We start from the raw sequence: 21,870 nt of genomic DNA on the forward strand, positions 1-21,870 counted from the left end.
GAGTCTGTGTGTTCTCGCCCCCTGTTTGTCCCCCGTGGGTTCCCTCCAGGTTCTCCAATGTCCTCCCGTAGCTGAAACAAAACCACGCGACTATTGGTTGGCCAAACATCCCAATTACGATGACAAATAAACCCTGCAAATGTCTCAATTGGGATCGCGCACACGCCAGCAACATCGCCCTCCCCTTACCGTGACAAGCTGGCAGGACCCTCCTGAAAACAAGTCTTCAGACTAAATCTTGACTTAAAGCTTTCGTGACTGCAGGAATTCAAAAAGAGTGTGCAGACTCACGGAGATTTTTCCTGGGGTTAAAAAAAGCACAAATATGTTGTAAATAAAGCAACGCTTTACAAACACATAAATTGCGGCAAAGTAATAATAACCCTCAAACAGAGGCCGCTTCTAGAAGCTTCCACAGAGGGTTGTGGTACGGTCCCATTATTTCACGCATTTTAAACGGGGACCCCAGGTTAATAATACAATAGTTCAAGGTATTTTGTCTGGTAAAGATCAATTAAATAACTATGTTTGTCGGTTCTCAGTGGCGGTGGGGGTGGGGGAGACCACACACTGCCTTTCAGTGTCACAACGGGCAGCCAGGAAGACGTCTCCTAAGAGGAACCCTCATCGGGATATGTTGCGTCTTTTTTTAACCTTTTTTTTCTCTTCATAATAAAGGTTTTTGGGTTAGATCGCGTTTATTTATAAATGTGTCGTAACCCTCCACCACCCGACACGGCCAATCAGCAAAGAAAAGTGTCACGTTGACAAAAGACAAATAATTCACTACTTCAGCCCACCGGTGTGTTGAAGAGTTAATCCACATTTACAGTTTGAGTACGACGTTTCGCTGGTAAATACTTCCAGCATCATCGGGCAATTCGCCAGAATGGTAAAGCCCTCGCTTGCTCCCGGTTTTATATAGAGCAGAAGAGTGACGTCATCACTTAACTCATCAGGTGCAGTGATTAGAGGCGGAGGGGGGGTAATGTAATTATATAATCGATTAGTAATCAGTCATTGGTTATGATTAGTAATGAGTTGTAGATTAGTAATTCTTTAAATCAAAATGTAATGTGTATTATTTAATAATACGCTTCCAGGCCGCACTAAGCCGGTAGCTGTCAGAGCGATTAAAGTTATTCTTGTTCCTCTCAATTTCAATGGATTCTCTAATTAGTCTTTGCCAGTAATAATTAGTTTTACACACCACTGCAACATTGTCAAAATCAATTGAGTGTCCTTGTTGACAAGCATGTTCTGCCACTGCCGACAGTTGTGTTTGAGATAATTTAATATTTCTCTGATGTTCTTTTAGTCTTACGCTGATGTTACATCCCGTCTGCCCAATGTAGCAGCTGCCACATGAACAATTAATCCGATATACACCTTCTGTTGATAGTTTAGGTAATGCGTCTTTAGTGCAAGATACTAGTTTTTGAATTTTGTGTACTGTACCAAATCTTACTGTAATGTTTTGCTTTTGCAAAACGCGGGCTAATTTGTCAGTTACTCCTGAGATATATGGAATTTTTATTGTTTTAACAATCTGGTCGCTTTCAGTAGTATTGCTTTGCGATCGTGATTTGGCATTTAGTGCTCTGTTAATTTGAGCATTATTGTAGCCATTCTGTCGTAGTGCGTCTTTAACGTGTTTAATCTCTCTCACTAGACTCTCACCATCTGACACTGTTTTCGCCCGATGTACGAGCGTCTTGATAAGAGAGGATTTTTGAGCTGGATGATGATGTGATTCTGCATTCAGATAGGCATCAGTGTGCGTTTGCTTTCTGTAAACGCTGTGTGTTATTTTACCGTTTAGGCCATGTCCAAGCAAAATATCTAGGAATGGGAGTGTGTTATTCACCTCCATTTCCATGGTGAACTGGATGGCCGGGTTTTGTGCATTGAGATGATTTAGAAAATCATTAAGTGTATCTTTACCATGTGGCCAGACAACCAAAGTGTCATCCACATACCTAAACCAAAAGGATGGTTTTAATGTGCTCGAGGCAAGTGCTCTTATTTCAAAGTTTTCCATGTACAAATTTGCTATAGCAGGGGATAAAGGAGAACCCATTGCTGCTCCTTCCTTTTGTTTAAAGAAATCCCCTCTCCATAAGAAGTAAGTGTTATTTAAGCAATGGCCAGCAAGTTTCGGAATATCTTTTTGTAAACCGGTATTCTTTACTAGTGTATCAAGTAATTTAAGCGATTCGTCCACTGGAACCTTAGTGAATAGAGAAATCACATCAAAGCTTACCAGAATATCATCAGGAGTAAGTTTAATATCTTTAATCACATTCACAAGATGTTCTGATTTTTTTATGAATGAAGATGTCTTACCGATGTAGGGCTGTATTTGTTTGGTTATATATTTTGCTAATTGATATGTGGCAGAGCCAATTGTACTGACTATGGGTCGTAATGGGATGCCGATTTTATGAATCTTTGGTAGCCCATAGAGTCTAGGTGGTTTTGAGGCCCTTGGCTTAATTAGGTATTGCTCATTTTTAGGGATTAATGAATTTGCAATTATTGCAGTGGTCTTACGTTCTAAAGTATTAGTTGGATCTCATTTAATTTTAATGTAGGTACTTTCCTCTAGTAAATTTCTAATTTTATTATCATAATCGGCTCGTGACATCAGTACAGTAGTGCGGCCTTTATCAGCTGCTAGGATTTGGATATCCTTATTTACACGCAGCTCTCTTAAGGCTTTTGCCTCGTTAGAGCTAATATTTACTTTTGGAACTTTGCTATTCTCAATTATTTTAGCAACCTCATGTCTAGTCATCTCTGCCTCATTATGTGGAAGGAGTCTAACTGCTGATTCTACCTCAGCAATTATCTCATCCACTGGAATTGTGCGTGGGGTAACGGCAAAGTTAAGGCCTTTAGAAAGGATAGAGACCATGTCACCGGTTAATACAGTGTTGGTCAAGTTCAGTACAGTTTTGTTTTTACATTTTTGGTTTTCAGTAGGGATTTGTTTATTATGTAGTCTAGAAAATTTATTAATTTGGTTAGTTTTTGTTAGTTTAAACACATTATCAGCCGATTGTTGTGTTATGTTATCGATTATATTCCAATAATGCATAGATACACGATTGCTTATATCTAAGTGTAACTGCTTTAGCGATTCCGAAATGTAAGATAATTCACTCCTATTGTGCTGTATTCTCTCTATTAATAATAATTCGCTAGCTTTGTGTAGTATTTGGTTAGCTTTAGAAGACTTTATGTGATGTGTTATTTTAACTGCGTTTGGTATTACCTTTGAATCTCTGCACCTTTTGAGGGACGCCAGTGAAGATATCAATTTCATCCGCTTAATGCGAAGCTTCTCCAATTTTCTGGTTTTAAGAAAAGTATCCTCCCCATAGAGGTTAGTCAGTTTAACACGTAGGCTTTCGCGACCAATATTATTCATAACAAAGGTTTTTGGGTTAGATCGCAGAACATGCTTGTCAACAAGGACACTCAATTGATTTTGACAATGTTGCAGTGGTGTGTAAAACTAATTATTACTGGCAAAGACTAATTAGAGAATCCATTGAAATTGAGAGGAACAAGAATAACTTTAATCGCTCTGACAGCTACCGGCTTAGTGCGGCCTGGAAGCGTATTATTAAATAATACACATTACATTTTGATTTAAAGAATTACTTATCTACAACTCATTACTAATCATAACCAATGACTGATTACTAATCGATTATATAATTACATTACCCCCCCCCTCCGCCTCTAATCACTGCACCTGATGAGTTAAGTGATGACGTCACTCTTCTGCTCTATATAAAACCGGGAGCAAGCGAGGGCTTTACCATTCTGGCGAATTGCCCGATGATGCTGGAAGTATTTACCAGCGAAACGTCGTACTCAAACTGTAAATGTGGATTAACTCTTCAACACACCGGTGGGCTGAAGTAGTGAATTATTTGTCTTTTGTCAACGTGACACTTTTCTTTGCTGATTGGCCGTGTCGGGTGGTGGAGGGTTACGACACATTTATAAATAAACGCGATCTAACCCAAAAACCTTTATTATGAATAATATTGGTCGCGAAAGCCTACGTGTTAAACTTTTTTTCTCTCTCCGCAATTAAAAGTCCACGTCCAAATAAAAGAGCAATCGAGTCAAGAGCCGCATACCTAAGACATGAAACTGAAAAGGACGCTGCTCTGGGCCAGTTGGGAGGCGATGGGGCCCCTGCAACAATGAGGAGTGACGCTCACAACAACGAGCGGAGCGCCGGGCGTCTAAAACTCAGCGAGGTGGCAACATTGGGGAGCCCAGTCCCCTCTGTCAACCCAAAACCACCTTGGGGTCTATCCCATGACTTCCTGCCAGCAGCGGGCCTATGACAAACTTCATGTGGGCCTCAGAGTGCACCTAGCCTGGCACCAGTGCTATGTTGACATCACTGCCACTTGGTGGCGATTGGCGGCTGCTATTTTTGATTCACGATTGTGACATTGTTTCTAAAACTCCGATCGCTACGCGGCCTACCAATACTCAATTCACAGTCACCAAGTTGACTGCAAAAAAAACAACGTGTTGATTTGTTGTTTGTGTTTTTTGTGTATTCGTCTCTATGCCTCCGTGTACTCGAATCAGTCTGCATGTGCATCTACATTTCTGTGTGTGCGTGTGTGGGAACGGCTTCGCACTAGTTAGCGCGCTGCTCTACGAACCCGACCTACCTACGTATGTTGAACTTCTTCCGCACCTTACGCAGCCAACGACACGAGCTCGATTACCTCTCACGACCAATAACAGTGGCGAATTTTTTGAACCGGTCCTGGGCCTCCCCTAGGTCGACTCAGCCTAAAATAATTTCCTGGCACGGTGCGGGAAACATCGCCACGTGGGAGACAAAGGCGGCCGGGCGTGGTTCCTGGCCGCACCGCCCGCCTCTGTTTGTGCGCCGTGCCGGCCTTCGTAGGGGGTGCCACTCGATACTCGCGGCACTCTTCCCAACAACCCCCTTCCCCCCGCGTCTCACGGGGGCGGTCTTCGTCTGCCTGTTGTGTGACCCAGGACGCCGCGACTCCGTGCCGCTCCTGCGGCCGCCCCAGCGAGTGGCACCTCCACGTGGCCGCCGGCGGCCGTCCTGAGCGCACGGTGAGCGGCAGGGTGCCAAGTCTCGGCACGCGCGCTCACAAACACGAGAGACGAAGACCCCCCCGCATGGCCTTAACGGACTGTTGGGGCAAGTGCCGTTTGCGAGTGGCAACTAATGAAGGCCGGCACGGGACACGAGGGGGTGGGTGGTCAGCACCACGCCCGGCCGCCTTTGTCTCCCCAGTGGCGATGTTTACTACACGCCGCACCAGGTAATCGTTTTATGCTGAGTCGACCTAGGGGAGGCCCAAGACCGGTTCAGATAATCGTCACCGGTATTGGCCGTGAGCGGGAATTGAACTCGGGTTGCCTCGTTCACAGCGCAGAATGCTACATGTTTCTTTACTTTTGTACGGGGTAAGCCTCACTGAGCTATGTAGTTATTTTTCAGAAGAGACCCGGCCACAAGTTATAGCTCAGCGAAGTCGCTTATCACGTGGAGATGTATAGCAGCCAAACACTCTAAACGCGTGATGTTGATTCAAAACGTGGAGGGAAAAACCGAGGGCCCGGAGAAAAACCCACGCGACCACGGGGAGAGAGACACGCAGACTCCAAATAAACAGCCGGCGCCAGGGTCGGGATCGAACCCACGACTTCCTGCATGCTAGGCGAGGCAGTTAACATCTCCTAGCCACTGCAGCCCTCCCCATACATCTATGCACAGAGACAGATTAATTCACAGACTAATACACACACGCGCGGGTGAATACAAATGCAAATATAAAGAGAGAAACAAATTGCATCTGTGGACAAAAAAGAGGCCCGGCTGGCTGCCATTTGGCCCACAAGGTTGTTTGTATTTGCGCAGTGTGTGTGTATTTATACCAGTTTCAAGTTCTCATTACAGAATTAAAATCTCCTCTGGAATGTTTGTACAGTCCCCACCCGTCCCTCGAAGCACGCTCATTTACTTCATTTCACTTCTTCATGACGAATGCCTCGGGGCCAAATTACTCAAATGCGCCCCCATATCATTATGAGATCTTGGACAGTCAGCGGGGCTGAGCTTCCTTGCTTTTGGGCTTGCCAGGTGACCCCCCCCACGCCCGAGCCTTGCCAGGTGACCCCCGCCCCCACGACCGAGGCTTGCCAGGTGACCCTCCCCACGCCCGAGTCTTGCCAGGTGACCCCCCCCCCACGACCGAGCCTTGCCAGGTGACCCCCCCGCGACGCCGCCGCCAGTCTCCCACCTTCCACGGAGCGACTGGGGGCAGCAGCGCTTTGCCGGGCCGGCACACACCACGGGAGAGGCGATAGATAGGCCTCGCCTCGCGCGCGCAGAATCGGAGACTTCCTCTCTTGTGTCCGACTGCTGCTATGAACTCCAAACTACGAACCGCGGAATTTCCGTGCAGTGGTTCCACTCTCTCCGTGTCTCTGTGCAGTGGTTCCACTCCCCGTGTCTCTGTGCAGTGGTTCCACTCTCCTCGTATCTCTGTGCAGTGGTTCTACTCTCCCCGTGTCTCTGTGCAGTGGTTTCACTCTCCCCGTGTCTTTGTGCAGTGGTTCCACTATCCCCGTGTCTCTGTGCAGTGGTTCCACTCTCCCGGTGTCTCTGTGCAGTGGTTCCACTCTCCCCGTGTCTCTGTGCAGTGGTTCCACTCTCCCCGTGTCTCTGTGCAGTGGTTCCACTATCCCCGTGTCTCTGTGCAGTGGTTCCACTCTCCCCGTGTCTCTGTGCAGTGGTTTCACTCTCCCCGTGTCTCTGTGCAGTGGTTTCGCTCTCCCCGTGTCTCTGTGCAGTGGTTTCACTCTCCCCGTGTCTCTGTGCAGTGGTTCCACTCTCCCCGTGTCTCTGTGCAGTGGTTCTACTCTCCCGGTGTCTCTGTGCAGTGGTTCCACTCTCCCGGTGTCTCTGTGCAGTGGTTCCACTCTGCCCGTGTCTCTGTGCAGTGGTTCCACTCTCCTCGTGTCTCTGTGTAGTGGTTCCACTCTCCCCGTGTCTCTGTGCAGTGGTTCCACTCTCCCCGTGTCTCTGTGCAGTGGTTCCACTCTCCTCGTGTCTCTGTGCAGTGGTTCCACTCCCCGTGTCTCTGTGCAGTGGTTCCACTCTCCCCGTGTCTCTGTGCAGTGGTTCCACTCTACCCGTGTCTCTGTGCAGTGGTTCTACTCTCCCCGTGTCTCTGTGCAGTGGTTCCACTCTCCCCGTGTCTCTGTGCAGTGGTTCTGCTGCGAGGCGCTTTGGGAGACGGTGCGAGAGGCGTGGGGTCACGAGGTGCCGGCCCCGTGGCACGCCGAGGATGCGGAAGGTCCCAATAGCGCAGTTCTCGTCCAGGAGTAAGAGACGACACGCGCCGTTCCTGTCCCTCCACTCGTTTACTCCGGGACTATCTATTCAGTGAGCCTCAAGACTCGTTTCCAAGAGTGTCCTGCCAGGTTTTCGCATTGCGGGGCGATGTTTCTGCTGTGCACGATCCCAGTTGAGCAATTTGCAGCGTAATGTTTCAGCATTGGGATGTTAGTTCGATACGAGTTAACGTTGTATGTTTTGGATTGTAATTTCCCTACAAATATATAAATGCAATTTGTACGACTCTTGCAAGACCTCTCGTAAACACTCATCACGTGTCAGTTAAAGCGGGGGTTCGAACCCTGTGCCCCGCACACCAATTCTTCACTTGTCGTTTTTACTTCCCGCGCAATCTCAACGTCGCTCCATTCTGTCGCCCGCCAAGTCCTGTTTGGTAGCTCCACGTGTTGCCGGTGACAATTGCTGGCAACGATTTCCTGGAAATTCCGCCCCCCCCCCCTACCGAGCGGAATCATGGTCCCTGATCGGGAACGCACGGCATGGAGCGGCGTGGTGTGGTGTGGAGGGGAGTGGAGCGGCGTGGTGCGGCGTGGAGCGGTGCGATGTGGTGTGGAGCGGAGTGGAGCGGCGTGGTGCGGCGTGGAGCGGCATGGTGCGGTGTGGAGCGGCATGGAGCGGAGTGGAGCGGCGTGGTGCGGTGGGGTGCGATGCGATGTGGCGTGGTGCGGTGTGGAGCGGCGTGGTGCAGCGTTAGTCCCGTAGCAGGCGGTGTCACCCAGACGCCCTCCTCTCTCCGTGTTGCAGGCGGAGGGATCGCATCGTGGCCCGGATTCTGGAGCGACAGGACGGTAGGCCCCCGGCCGTGAGGACGTGACGGGTCCTGCCCCAGCCCCACTCGATGTTCTCGATATGTTGTTTGCGTGCACATATTCTCCCTGCCGTGCATTCCAGTGTGTCCGAAAGAAATCCCGTACCTCCGATGCGCATGGATGGCTACGCACGGTGCGAAATAAGTTCACCGTACACCTTAACAAAGTAATTCCCTCTCTCCGCGCGTCTTTGCGCAATTTTCAGTTTTTTGTTCCCGAGTTTTCACCAAGGACCACGGGTGCGTCTGAACCGCGTGCCACAGCGCTCCGCAGCATGCGGGGGTCCTCGTGATGACGTCACCTTGAGGGGGGTGCGCCGGGTGGTTTCTCCGCAGAGCTGCACCGCACCGTCTCGTTCGCGCTGCCTGCCCCGCGGTGCCCGCCCGCCCACCCCACGGAGCCGCACTCCAGCGCCCGGCAGCCCGGGGCCCAGCCACACGCACGGGTACGGCGTCCTGGGGCCTTCCCTCTGGGCGCGCTGAGAGTGCAGAGGAGCAACTTTGGCTAGGAGATGTTAACTACCTCGCCTGGTATGCAGGAGGGCGTGGGTTCGATCCCGACCCTGACGCCTGCTGCTGCGTTTTTGGAGTTTGCGTTTCTCTCTCTCTTTCATCATCATCACCACGGTGGCTAGGGGGTGTTAACTACCTCGCCTGGTGTACAGGAGGTCGTGGGTTCGATCCTGACCCTGACTCCTGCTGCTGCTGTATATTTGGAGTTTGCGGTGTCTCTTTCCCCGTGGTCACGCGTATTTTTCTCCGGGTCCTCCTGTTTTTCCCTCCACATTTAGAGGATGTGGCTGCTAGACATTTCCACGTGATGATACGCCGCTTCGTTGAGCTATCATTTGTGGCCAGGTCACTTCTGCAAAAGAGCTACGCAGCTCAGTGGGCCTCGCCTGGCAAAACAAAATAATAACAAACCGTTTGAGTTTAACTACCGCAGCACGCGTCGGCCCTCGTGGGGACCCCCCCGGATTTTGTCTGCGATGACTCCTCCGTAGGGACCGCTCATCCCCGGCGGCGTCTGTGCGCAGCGCGGAGAGGTCGTGGAGCGCTTCTACGAAGGCGGACGCAAGTTTTCGACCTTTTTTGCAGACGGGACGGGGCACGTGCTGTATCCTTCTGAAGCCCGCAGGGCGCGGATACTTCTCCAGGTGCATTTGTACACGAGAGGCTTCGGAGCAACGCAGCGTTCAGGGTGAATGATGATGAGTGAGTGGGTGAGAGAGTGAGTGAGTGAGCGCTCACCGATTCACCCCAGTCACCCGCTTGCTCACCGGTGGTCAACCACCCCCTTATCACTCTCTTATCGCTACTTCTACTACCGCCATCATACTTTACTGTTCCTGTCAACTTCACTCGTTGCTTCCTCCACCCATGTTTGGACTCGGTCCACCAGACACTGACCGTTTCACCTCACTGCTTTCAACCACCACACTGCAGGTCGTAACAACAGACCCACCACTCACTCGCCCACTCACTCGCACACTCACTCACTCACCCACTCACTCTCTCACCCACTCACTCACCCACTCACCACACTGCAGGTCGTAACAACAGACCCACCATTCACTCACCCACTCACTCGCACACTCACTCACCCACTCACTCACCCACTCACTCACTCACCCACTCACTCACTCACCCACTCACTCTCTCACCCACTCACCCACTCACTCTCTCACCCACTCACTCACCCACTCACCACACTGCAGGTCGTAACAACAGACCCACCACTCACTCACCCACTCACTCGCCCACTCACTCACCCACTCACTCACTCACTCTCTCACCCACTCACTCACCCGCTCACCACACTGCAGGTCGTAACAACAGACCCACCACTCACTCACCCACTCGCTCGCACACTCACTCGCCCACTCACTCACCCACTCACCCACTCACTCACTCACCCACTCACTCACTCACCCACTCACTCACTCGCACACTCACTCACTCTCTCCCACTCACCACACTGCAGGTCGTAACAACAGACCCACCACTCACTCACTCACCCACTCACTGTCTCACTCACCCACCCACTCACCCACTCACTCACCCACTCACTCACCCACCACTCACTCACCCACCCACTCACTCACCTACCCACTCACCCACCACTCACCCACCCCACTCACTCTCACCCACTCACTCACCCACCACTCACCCACTCACTCACTCACCCACCACTCACCCACCCACCCACTCACTGTCTCACCACACTGCAGGTCACTTATTTCTGCTTGTTGCCTTGCACTGATCGACTTTGGACTTCCCTCCCATCGTCTCTCTCTCTCTTCCCCAACGCTCCCGTAACCTTGCCGAAATCGAGAAACGTGTCAACCATTATCTATTCCAACTTTGACAGCGCTGCTTGTTCCTGTTTGATTTACGTTGTTGCCCTTTGGATCTGTACTAAGCAACTGTAAAGTTAGGTTGTTGCTCTTTAGAGCAAAGCCCCCCCCCCTTGCCTTGCTATCGTGTGAAATGTCATAACAAGGCCACTCGAATACAAACAACGCAGTAACTCCCTTCCTCAAGATGAATGATTCGCGTGGGGGCAGTGCAGCCAGAACACCAACACGTTTACGTCATCTCTTGCCTTATCAGAGACCGCCACTGCTCAACGTGGATACGTTTTGGACACTTATTACTTTAGTTACACTTATTACTTTAGTTAAACTTATTGTTTTACTTACACTTATTTCACCGCCAAAGCCTCCCTGAGTCTCAAGATGCTTTTTCAGGAGAGTCCTGCCAAGTTTGCACAGTGGGGGTGGCGGCGATGCTGCTGCTGTTGTGTGCGATCCAAATTTAGTGTATAGTGTAGTGTATATTGTAGTGTATAGTGTCGTGTATAGTGTAGTGTATAGTATAGTGTATAGTGTAGTGTATAGTGTATAGTGTAGTGTATATTGTAGTGTATAGTGTCGTGTATAGTGTAGTGTGTAGTGTATAGTGTATATTGTAGTGTATAGTATAGTGTAGTTTAGTGTATATTGTAGTTTGTAGTGTATAGTGTAGTGTATAGTGTAGTGTGTAGTGTATAGTGTAGTGTGTATTGTAATGTATAGTGTCGTGTATAGTGTAGTGTATAGTGTATATTGTAGTGTATAGTGTCGTGTATAGTGTAGTGTATAGTGTAGTGTATAGTGTAGTGTGTAGTGTATAGTGTAGTGTATATTGTAGTGTATAGTGTCGTGTATAGTGTAGTGTATAGTGTAGTGTATAGTGTAGTGTATATTGTAGTGTATAGTGTCGTGTATAGTGTAGTGTATAGTGTAGTGTGTAGTGTATAGTGTATATTGTAGTGTATAGTGTAGTGTGTAGTGTAGTTTAGTGTATATTGTAGTGTGTAGTGTATAGTGTAGTGTATATTGTAGTGTATAGTGTAGTGTATAGTATAGTGTAGTGTGTAGTGTATATTTTAGTGTATAGTGTAGTGTATAGTGTAGTGTATATTGTAGTGTATAGTGTAGTATATAGTATAGTGTAGTGTGTATTGTAGTGTATAGTGTAGTGTATAGTGTAGTGTAGTGTATATTGTAGTGTATAGTGTAGTGTAGTGTGTATTGTAGTGTATAGTGTAGTGTATAGTGTAGTGTAGTGTGTAGTGTAGTGTGTAGTATAGTGTAGTGTGTATTGTAGTGTATAGTGTAGTGTGTAGTGTAGTGTATAGTATAGTGTAGTGTGTATTGTAGTGTATAGTGTAGTATATAGTGTAGTGTAGTGTGTATTGTAGTGTATAGTGAGTGTATAGTATAGTGTAGTGTGTATTGTAGTGTAGTGTATAGTATAGTGTAGTGTGTATTGTAGTGTATAGTATAGTGTAGTGTGTATTGTAGTATATAGTGTAGTGCAGTGTGTATTGTAGTGTATATTACAGTGTAGTGTGTAGTGTAGTCTATAGTGTAGTGTAGTGTGTAGTGTAGTGTATAGTGTAGTGTATAGTGTCGTGTAGTGTATAGTGTAGTGTATAGTATAGTGTAGTGTATAGTATAGTGTAGTGTGTATTGTAGTGTATAGTATAGTGTAGTGTATAGTGTAGTGTAGTGTGTATTGTAGTGTATAGTGTGGTGTGTAGTGTATAGTGTAGTGTATAGTATAGTGTAGTGTGTATTGTAGTGTATAGTGTAGTGTATAGTGTAGTGTATAGTGTAGTGTGTATTGTAGTGTATATTATAGTGTAGTGTGTATTGTAGTGTATAGTGTAGTGTAGTGTGTATTGTAGTGTATAGTGTAGTATACGTACGTTGAACTTGTTTGGTAACGTACGTAGCCAACCCCAGATAATTGGAGGTGTGGGGGAAGGACAACAAACCAAACACAAAAAGTTCTAAAGAAATTAGTGTTCCGCGTAGATTTAAAAGTGCATAGCATCCTGCTTGTAACTACCATCAGCTGCGAGCCCGAGACCAGGCCACTGTGGGTTTGAATGGGGTCCTAGGTCGACACCCACCACCAGAGTGGAAGAATGGCAAGCACATCTTACAGATGACAAGCCGATGATAAGTGGGCAGATCAGCTCCACAGTCGCTCCTGGTGTCAAGGACACTCGTATGTATATTCTTAGCTCTTTCGGTAAAGTCACGTTAAAGGGAAACAATAAAAGAATAAAATATATATTTATTATGTTTCCCTTTAACGTGACTTTACCGAAAGAGCTAAGAATATGAATTACTGCAGTCACGAACGCTTTAAATCAAAACTCATATGTATGTTTAACTTCTTGCACACCGTACGTATTCAACCGTGCTACTTTTAGGTGCGGGGGAAGAACAACAAACTAAACACAAAAATAATTTCTAAAGAAAATTAGTTTTAAATTTGTAGAATTAGTGGCCTCACTGGGCCCTGGGTGCAGACGTTCAGAATGAACTCCGCATTCGAGGCGCAAGCATTGCACCTCCTGGCTTTGACATTTCCTCCTCCTCGTACACACTGGTGGTGGAACCATCAGAACATCACCAGGCCAGTGCGCAAATCTCCTTCATCGATGGGAAATGTAAGACGAGTGACGGCAGTGCGATTGTGGCCATGCAAACCAAACTATGGACCATGTGGTAAACCCCGAGAGATACGTAGAAACTTATAGAGATAGAGACCCATGGAGATATCTAGAGACCCAAGGAGATACACTTTCACAGAGACCCATAGAGATATATTAGACAAGCCACGGCAGTGCGATTGTGGCCATGTAGCCCAAACTATGGACCACACAGAAAAAAACAGCTGTGGTCTGCGCTCCTTCGACAGAGGAGGAATCTCAAAACTACACAAACTCTCTCCCCATTCCCTCTCGTCATGGCCAAGCGGAGGAGCAACGGGCGATGGACACTCTCCGAGCGAGTTTGTGGCGCTCGGTTTGTTGTCCTTCACCCGCACCTCCAATTAGCACGGCTGGCTACGTACGGTGCGAAAGAAGTTCAACGTACATTGGAGTCTAGCTCATGAAGCACACAATGGGGCCCTCGGCAAAGGAGTCGCGGTGTCGCGGCTAGAGCAGAAATGGGTCCCACAGCGCGCCACTCTTGGACAGCCCCAAAAACTCCGCGCTCTCCCTCACCCTCGCTGAATCACCACACTCTCCCCCCCCACCTCGTGCGGCATTGCCGGCGACCGCTCTCCCCATGCCCCCCCCCCCCACGCTGTGCCGGTTCCTGCGGTGCAATCTTTCAGGATGGGAGTCGATTTAAGGCTGGAGAAATCCCGACGAGCTGACAAGCTCTCTTTCATAGATGTCCAGTAGGGACACGGGTCAGAAAGTTACAACAACGAACAATACCAAAAAAAAACACGATAGGAGTTTAAAGGTAACCAAATCACAAAACATTTTTTAAATTCATTTTACCAGGTAAGGCCCACTTGAACTATTCGTCCTTTTCCAGAAGTGACCTCGCTATCAAAATGATAGCTGAACGAGGTGTCTTATCACGTGGACATTGAAAGTAGCCAAATACTCTAAAGGCGTATTTATTCTAAATGAAGTATGCGTATTAAGATCCGGAGAAAAATCCACGCAACCTATGGGGAGAACATGCAACCTGCGAATATGACAACGGGCGTGAGTGTCGCTGTGTACGTTGCAACTATGTTGGCACCGTGCGAATCTGAGGTGCGGGATGGAGCCCACGACCTCCCGCACACCAGGCGAGGAGGTTGACACCTCGCCACTGCGGCGTTGCTCGCGTGGATCCTTGACCGCTTTGGCGCTGCGGGGCCAGGGACCCGGCGGGGCGCGTGGTGCTGCAGGCCGCGCGGGGCCCCGGGGGGCGCCTCGTGTGGGTCGCCTGGGCCCAGGGCGGCCGCGTCCTCGCCGTGCTTGGGGCCGCGGGCGGAGGCGCCGTGTGTGTGTCAGCCTCGGGGGGCGTCCGGTGAGTCGGCTCGCTCAGATAGCTCACTCACTCCAGCTCACTCACACACACAGCTTACTTACTCACACACATACACAGCTCACTCACTCACTCCAGCTCACTCTCACACTCACTCACTCCAGCTCACTTTCACACTCACACACACACTCACTCCAGCTCACTCACACAGCTCACACACAGCTCACACACAGCTCACTCACTCCAGCTCACTCACTCACAGCTCGCTCACTCACTCTCACACACACACAGCTCACTCACACACTCACTCACAGCTCACTCACTCACAGCTCACTCACTCACAGCTCACACACACTCACTCACTCCAGCTCACTCACTCACACAGCTCACACACAGCTCACACACAGCTCACTCACTCCAGCTCACTCACTCACAGCTCACTCACTCACTCTCACTCACACACAGCTCACTCACTCACTCACAGCTCACTCACTCACTCACAGCTCACTCACTCACAGCTCACTCACTCACTCACAGCTCACTCACTCACTCACAGCTCACTCACTCACAGCTCACTCACTCACTCACAGCTCACTCACAGCTCACTCACTCACACACAGCTCACACACAGCTCACTCACTCACTCACAGCTCACTCACTCACTCACTCACAGCTCACTCACTCACAGCTCACTCACAGCTCACTCACTCACTCACAGCTCACTCTCACACAGCTCACTCACAGCTCACTCACTCACTCACTAACAGCTCACTCACTCACAGCTCACTCACACACAGCTCACTCAGCTCACTCACTCACACACTCACTCACAGCTCACTCACTCACAGCTCACTCACTCACAGCTCACTCACTCACTCACACACAGCTCACTCACATCTCACTCTCACACAGCTCACTCACTCACAGCTCACTAACAGCTCACTCACTCACTCACAGCTCACTCACTCACAGCTCACTCACTCACACACTCACTCACACACTCACTCACAGCTCACTCACAGCTCACTCACTCACTCACAGCTCACTCACAGCTCACTCTCACACAGCTCACTCACAGCTCACTCACTCACAGCTCACTCACAGCTCACTCTCACACAGCTCACTCACAGCTCACTCACTCACAGCTCACTCACTCACAGCTCACTCTCACTTACTCACAGCTCACTCACAGCTCACTCTCACACAGCTCACTCCCACACACAGCTCACTCACTCACAGCTCACTCTCACACAGCTCACTCTCACACACAGCCCACTCACTCACTCACAGCTCACTCTCACACAGCTCACACACAGCTCACTCTCACACACAGCTCACTCACTCACAGCTCACTCTCACACAGCTCACACACAGCTCACTCACTCACAGCTCACTCACAGCTCGGGATACACGCCGCGTGCCCGTTCCGGTGGTTGCGTGCGGCGAGGCAGGCTGGTGGTGACGCCGAGCGGGGGCCGCTGCTACGGCGCGGGGGGCTGGGAGACGCGGCGCTGGCTCTGGGAGGACGCGGCCGCGTGCGGTCACCACGTCCACGCGCCGCCCCTGCAGCCCGTGGACGTGCCGCTCGGTGCCCGCGCCCCCCGGGTCCGGCTCCTCACGCGGGAGGACGCGGTGCTGACCTACGTGGCGCGGAACCGCAGCGTCCGTCTCCGAGTAGCCTACCAGCCGGTCAGTGATGACATTCGTCCTCGTCGTTACGTTCGTTGCATACTCGCGTACGTACGTGCGTAGAACTTATTTCGCGGCGTGCGTAGCCAACCGTGGCTAATCGGAGGTGCGGGGGAAGGACAACAAACTAAACACAAAACGTAGCTCTAATAAATTAGTTTGTCAATCTCGTTTATTTAAAAGTGCATAACTCCAGCGGCTTATTAATATCGGAAGATCGTTCCAGACGGCCCCAGAAGCACAGTGCAGATGCGCTGATGCGTTGACCACCGTCTTCGTCCGATGGCCCAGCCAGAAGCCGCTGCCGTGTGGATGTCTGGAGTGCGAGGAACGCCAACAAACTAACTGGGAGTTGTCGCCGCTCGGTGCCCCTCCACCACCCACCGTGCTGCTGCCCTCTCACAGCCGAGCGGCGGCGAAGCGACGGAGAGAGGCCCGAACTCCGCGGCCTCCGCGGCCACGGAGGCGAGCGACGAGCGGGCGCTGGGGGCCCTCGTGGCGAGGATCCGGGCGGCGCTCGGCGGGCTGCGCCGGGCCGGACGAGCGACCGACACCGACGCGGAGCGACCAAGCCGCGTGGCTTAGATCGCCGTCACGCACATGGCAATCGCCTGGCCTTGCTTCCTCGCCGGCAACGGACGCCTCGGGTGAACCTTCGCTCTGTTGGAGGTCACTCGTGTTCCTTTGCTGCCTCCCACGGTGTAGGGAAGCCGCTTCCCCCGGCCACCCGAGCCGCAGGCCATCTCCCCTGCTCCGTTCCAGGCTCAGGAACTCGTGATCTCTATCCGTATATATGAAATGGTCACTCGGTGTCTATACAGGGTCGCGAGGCACAGTCGCATATATATACACGCTTTATAAATCCAAATGGTAACGCAAATTAGCATAGCACGTGTGGTTGGTTTTCATCGGAGTCCGCAAGAAGTGATGACGACGTTTGGAATTCATTCAATATTTTGTCATCAAGTCAAATGTTTAAAGCGCGGTGCGTTTGCGCGTGGCACGGCTCATGTCAGCGTTGCGTTTCCACGTCCCTGGAGAGAAGACCCAAGCCGTGCCGGGCATCGCTAATGCAGAACATTCACTCTACGCATTGTCTACCCACGGAACGCCTCACCGAGTCTCTTTTTTTCAGGAGGGATCCTGCCAAATTCTCCCAGTGTCGGGGCGATGTTGCTGCTGCGTAATCCCACGAGTAATTTTGCAGGCAATGTTTCAGAATTGAGATGTTTTGGCCGATGCAATGTCAAGTTCGTCTTAGCTATGGGAGAAAAGCAGAGAACCCGGAGGCACCCGATGCAGACCAGGGGGGAGAAGACACAACCTCCACCCAGGCACCCCAGTTGGGGGTAGAACCCAGGAGGAGCCTCTCGATGTGAAGCGTTGCCCCTGCGCCGACACCCCGCTGCCCATCTTGCACATCAGCCGGCAATCGCGATCGGCTCTCAGCGCACGCCAAATGTCCGAAATGCACCTCCAACCAAGTCCCAGACTCTTGACACTCACACGAGGCATCGTGATGAAAAGCCAAGAGCCCTATTTTAACAGACGTACGTCACGAATGCACCTGCAATGGGGAACCGACGCGAACTACGGCTCATTATTCCAGCAATGACGATCGACGAATCGGTTGCAGTGGTGTAGTGTCGAGCTTAAATCTGATTGGTTGTTCCTGTGAGGCTTACGCAGGTCAGGTGGTTATCGACTTCCTGGATCTGTTCTTCATGATGCTTGGTGTCGTTTCAAGCAAAACGTCGTGGTGTGCGATTGCTACATTTCTTTGCAACTTTTATTTTCCAACTCGCCGGAATGAACTGAATCGTAAAATAATTGGCGCGTTCACACGTGACAACTTTGTTTGGCTATGTCAGGTGGATGGGAGGGTCCTTTGGAAAAAAAGAATTGTGAACATCTGTGAAAAAGAGCTTTTTAGCTCATTGGATTCCTCCAGTGTAAATAAATATTCTGATTCTGATTAAGCAAAAACACTCATGGATGGTCATACAAGGATGACCACCAAGGAAGGCATCACACAGTAATAACAATAACAAAATATCTTTATTATTTATCCAACAGAGCTTCACCAAGTCTAACGACTCGGGTGAGAACTGCATTGTGATGTTTGACCAATTTACCAATTATTGTTTTAAACCCGTTTGCTGTACTGCCACCTCACAGCTAAGCAGGCTGGGAGTATAATTCACGCGATGATCTCTGTGCGATCCACCTAACCCACCTCTCACAAAGAGCCAAGTTTACAGGTCTACCCCACCACGCCTAGCACGTGGCATTTAGGAATTGCCGCCGTAAGAGCGGCCAAACACCCCCAAAAAGAGAGACAATAACAAAGCGGAATTGTAGGTTTGTGTGACCTCCGCAATAAACAGAGGCATTATGGGACACTTTCGCAAGGGCCTGTGAATCCATGACACCGGTGGGTTCTCTTCTGAAAGAAGTCCTTGCTTCTCAGGGCCTGTTCCCACATTGTGTTGCGACCTCTTGACCTCGTGATCCCCAGCGAAGAAAGACGCGACTCCCAGAATGCACCAGGCGACTGCTGCCCCCTCGTGGGGAGCTTGCGCTACTTCGTCAGCACCAGCAGCAGGTTCACCTGCAACGCAGAGCAGGGCAACGAGCAGCCAATCGATCTTTACGCTGCCGTGCAGTGCCGCGAATGAAAGGATCGCATCAAAGTGCTCTGCAGAAACATTAAATAAAAATATCAATCGTGAACAATATGCGTGAAAATTCAGTAAGAAGCAGAAATACATAGGAAATACAAAACATGAAAAGCAGTAAATTCAAGCAACCTCCGATAAGCACAGTTGGCTATGTACGGTGCGAAATAAGTTCAGCATACATACATAACAATATCAGTGATAAGAGTGTGTGAACGCTGTTGTAAAAATAAGTTTTCATCTAACTGCTCACCACGAAGTGGTACTTATTTTATTGACCCTGGAGGGATGATGGGCTGAGTCACCCATCCAGGATGTGAGCCACTTGCTCTACCGCTGAGCCACCCGGCTGGTTATCAGTAAAAGCACGCACGAGCAGACGACACCCAAGGATGGGTACAGAGCGACCGTGCCAGGCAACGTTGTCACTGATACCACCTTTGGGAGGGTTATCGCTCAGCACATGATGGTCACAAGGTCCACAAATCTCGGAACGCGCAAGCGGTTCACGCTAATTTTATTTAGAGGGGCGTAGCGCCGTTGTTTTTTTAAGACATTGTACTCACCGCAGAGAACCGTAACGACACGACCGCACTCCATGACAGCTGGTGCCAAACTGTGCCACACGCCCTCCCTCCCGCATGGCCTTGCGGGAGCCTCGGTGTACCAATAAAGTTATTTGATTTTTTTCTTCCCGCCGTGGTGAATGAAATAAGCACCGCACTCGTGGGAAGTCATCGGTGATGCTATGCAGACTGCCCAAGAGATCGCGTAAATATAAACGTGTCAACGCCGCCGCCACCACCCGACACAGCCAATTAGTAAGGTTAGTCATGTAAACAAAACGTGCCAATTAGTTACTTACTGAAGCACACCCGTTCTGTGTTGGAGAGAAAACCCGCAAAGTTTACAATTCAAGTACTGTGACGTTTCGCTGGCGAGTACAACCAACTTTTATATTTACGCGATCTAACCCCAACAAGAAAAAAACTTTATTACGGATAACATTGGTCGCGAAAGCCTACACGCGTTGAACTTCCCAAGGGAACGCGCGAGCACGCAATGTGGACCTTCCACCAACGGGCAGGTACGGGCGCGGAGACCGAATCAGAAAATTTATTTATACTGGAGGAATCCGATGAGCTACAAAGCTCTTTTTCACAGACGTACAGTAGGAAACCGCAACGAGAGGTCCCACCCACCTGCTCGGGTGAGGGGCAGGCGATGATCTGGAGGTCCTCCTCCGAGAACTCCTCGGCAAGCACGGCCTGCAGGTGCTCAAACGCCTGCTGCACGTTGTTCTGCGGGGGAGGCGACATCCACAGAGAGGCTGGTTTTGGTTAAACCAGAGGGCCAGGACAGAGCCTCATTTGCCTAGAGTGGTCTGGGCTGTTTCCAAAAAAAATAGCAGAAGGCAACATGGATGGAATAAAGCATGGCAACGAAGCAAAGAGAAATCGGGGCAAAACAACTGCGCCACGTGAGGTATTGAAAATAGTTCACAAACACAACTCTGGTGTTGTGCCTTTATCCAGGAATGCTTCGTGGCCTAAAAGCCGCTGCCGCTTGTGATGTCTGACATTAAGCGTGAGAGGTCCGAGTGATGTTTGACGCCGACTACAATAGTCACCCTATATGTTGAATGTTTCTGGAAATGTATTGCAATCGTATTATGATCTGTCTGAAAATAATCCGCCCGAGCTGACTTACACCTCAGGGAACTTACGTAACATTGATTTATGTTCGTGCAATATTTTAAATTTCTCACGTGCCGCAGTTATTTTTTTGTTCCGATTTGTATTTGCTTGATTGCTGTACTTTATTTGATTCGGTTTGCTTTTGCTATTTTGGTGACACACATAGCTCTTGATAAATGAGGATCTATCCTTGCTCTCTCTTTGCGAGTTCTCGACTAGTTTCAACAAAACAAACTTGAACCAACACCAATACTCGGATCCGATGGCGAAAACAGTAATTCATTTTTCAATCGACTCGTGGATCCTGCCTCGTGACCACGATGGAGTGAATCGCGAAGGAGCAAATTTGTGCGGGCCTAACAGGAAGCCTGCTCACGACCGTGACCTCAACAAGCATGGAACCCTCTCCCGCCCGAGCCGGCGCCACCGCGCTCCCGGGCTCGCACCTTGATGGGCTTGAAGAGGATGGCCTCCGTGTCGCCGTTGGCCAGGTACAGCGCCATGCTGCGCTGAACGCTGGGCACGCGGCTCTTGAGCGCGCGGTACGAGGATGACACCACCTCCTGAATCTTCTCTGAGACACGGGGACACGGTGGTGACGTGGAGACACGGATGGGGGGCGGGGGGGTGACACAGGGGACGTGGAGATAGGGAGAGAGGGGGACACAGCAGATAGACAGAGCAACATTGGAATAGAAAGACAGGGACACAGGGATTTGGAGACAGGAAGACAGGGGAACACAGCGGACAGAGACACAAGGACACGACATGTGGAGATGAGGAGACATGGGAATACGGGACAGAAACACAGGGACACAGGAGGCATAGGGAGATGGAGATAGGGCGACACAGGGACACAGGTGATGCAGGGATAGGGGCACAGGAGACAAGTTGACACACGGGGACATGGGACAAAAAAGAAGACGTTGACATGTTGAAATATGCCTTTTGGTCAGTTTCATCTATGTCAGCTTGATTTTCTTGAGGTACGAAACATTCCTGGTGTGGTTGTATCCCGGTGATCCAATTCATGGTGCTCAACCCATACCGGAGGATCGGGTTGGCACTGCCAAGCTTCTGGGTTCAAATCGTTGGTGAAGAGCACCACGCCACCGAGTGCCGTGTGGCACAAAGCCACTCTACACGTACGGGGCCTTGGCGTCAATCCACTGCTGGATGAGCCCCCCCCCCCCTCCCCCCCACCCCACAACATGCCGGT

General features: G+C 50.1%; 2 protein-coding genes across 5 annotated transcripts in view; one reads left to right on the forward strand and one right to left on the reverse strand.

The window, feature by feature from the left end:
* LOC116954553 (uncharacterized) overlaps nucleotides 1-21,870 on the forward strand; it is a 44,565-nt gene that overhangs the window by 11,231 nt on the left and 11,464 nt on the right. Inside the window, exons 5-12 of one of the 3 annotated variants that reach the window (XM_076052385.1) lie at nucleotides 5,047-5,130; nucleotides 7,295-7,410; nucleotides 8,189-8,232; nucleotides 8,589-8,698; nucleotides 9,257-9,369; nucleotides 14,480-14,629; nucleotides 16,039-16,276; nucleotides 16,572-19,642. In XM_076052385.1, the coding sequence (XP_075908500.1) occupies nucleotides 5,047-5,130; nucleotides 7,295-7,410; nucleotides 8,189-8,232; nucleotides 8,589-8,698; nucleotides 9,257-9,369; nucleotides 14,480-14,629; nucleotides 16,039-16,276; nucleotides 16,572-17,054 (1,338 nt within the window). In that variant the 3' untranslated portion in view covers nucleotides 17,055-19,642. Of the gene's footprint in view, nucleotides 1-5,046; nucleotides 5,131-7,294; nucleotides 7,411-8,188; nucleotides 8,233-8,588; nucleotides 8,699-9,256; nucleotides 9,370-14,479; nucleotides 14,630-16,038; nucleotides 16,277-16,571; nucleotides 19,643-21,870 lie in introns of those variants that run through there. The other 2 variants (XM_076052383.1, XM_076052384.1) reach the window with 2 other exon arrangements.
* Nucleotides 18,316-21,870, reverse strand: part of COG3 (component of oligomeric golgi complex 3) — a 36,832-nt gene continuing 33,277 nt past the window's right edge. Inside the window, exons 21-23 of one of the 2 annotated variants that reach the window (XM_076052386.1) lie at nucleotides 21,098-21,225; nucleotides 20,157-20,284; nucleotides 18,316-18,887 (exon numbers count right to left, since the gene is read on the reverse strand). In XM_076052386.1, coding sequence (XP_075908501.1) covers nucleotides 18,884-18,887; nucleotides 20,157-20,284; nucleotides 21,098-21,225 — 260 coding nt within the window. In that variant the 3' untranslated portion in view covers nucleotides 18,316-18,883. The remainder of the gene's footprint in view (nucleotides 18,888-20,156; nucleotides 20,285-21,097; nucleotides 21,226-21,870) is intronic. The other variant, XM_032975145.2, reaches the window with a different exon arrangement.

Source organism: Petromyzon marinus, chromosome 55 (assembly GCF_048934315.1).
Source record: "Petromyzon marinus isolate PM22_M1 ecotype Great Lakes invasive population chromosome 55, UKy_Petmar_22M1.pri1.0, whole genome shotgun sequence".
Classification (NCBI taxonomy): Eukaryota; Metazoa; Chordata; class Hyperoartia; order Petromyzontiformes; family Petromyzontidae; genus Petromyzon; species Petromyzon marinus.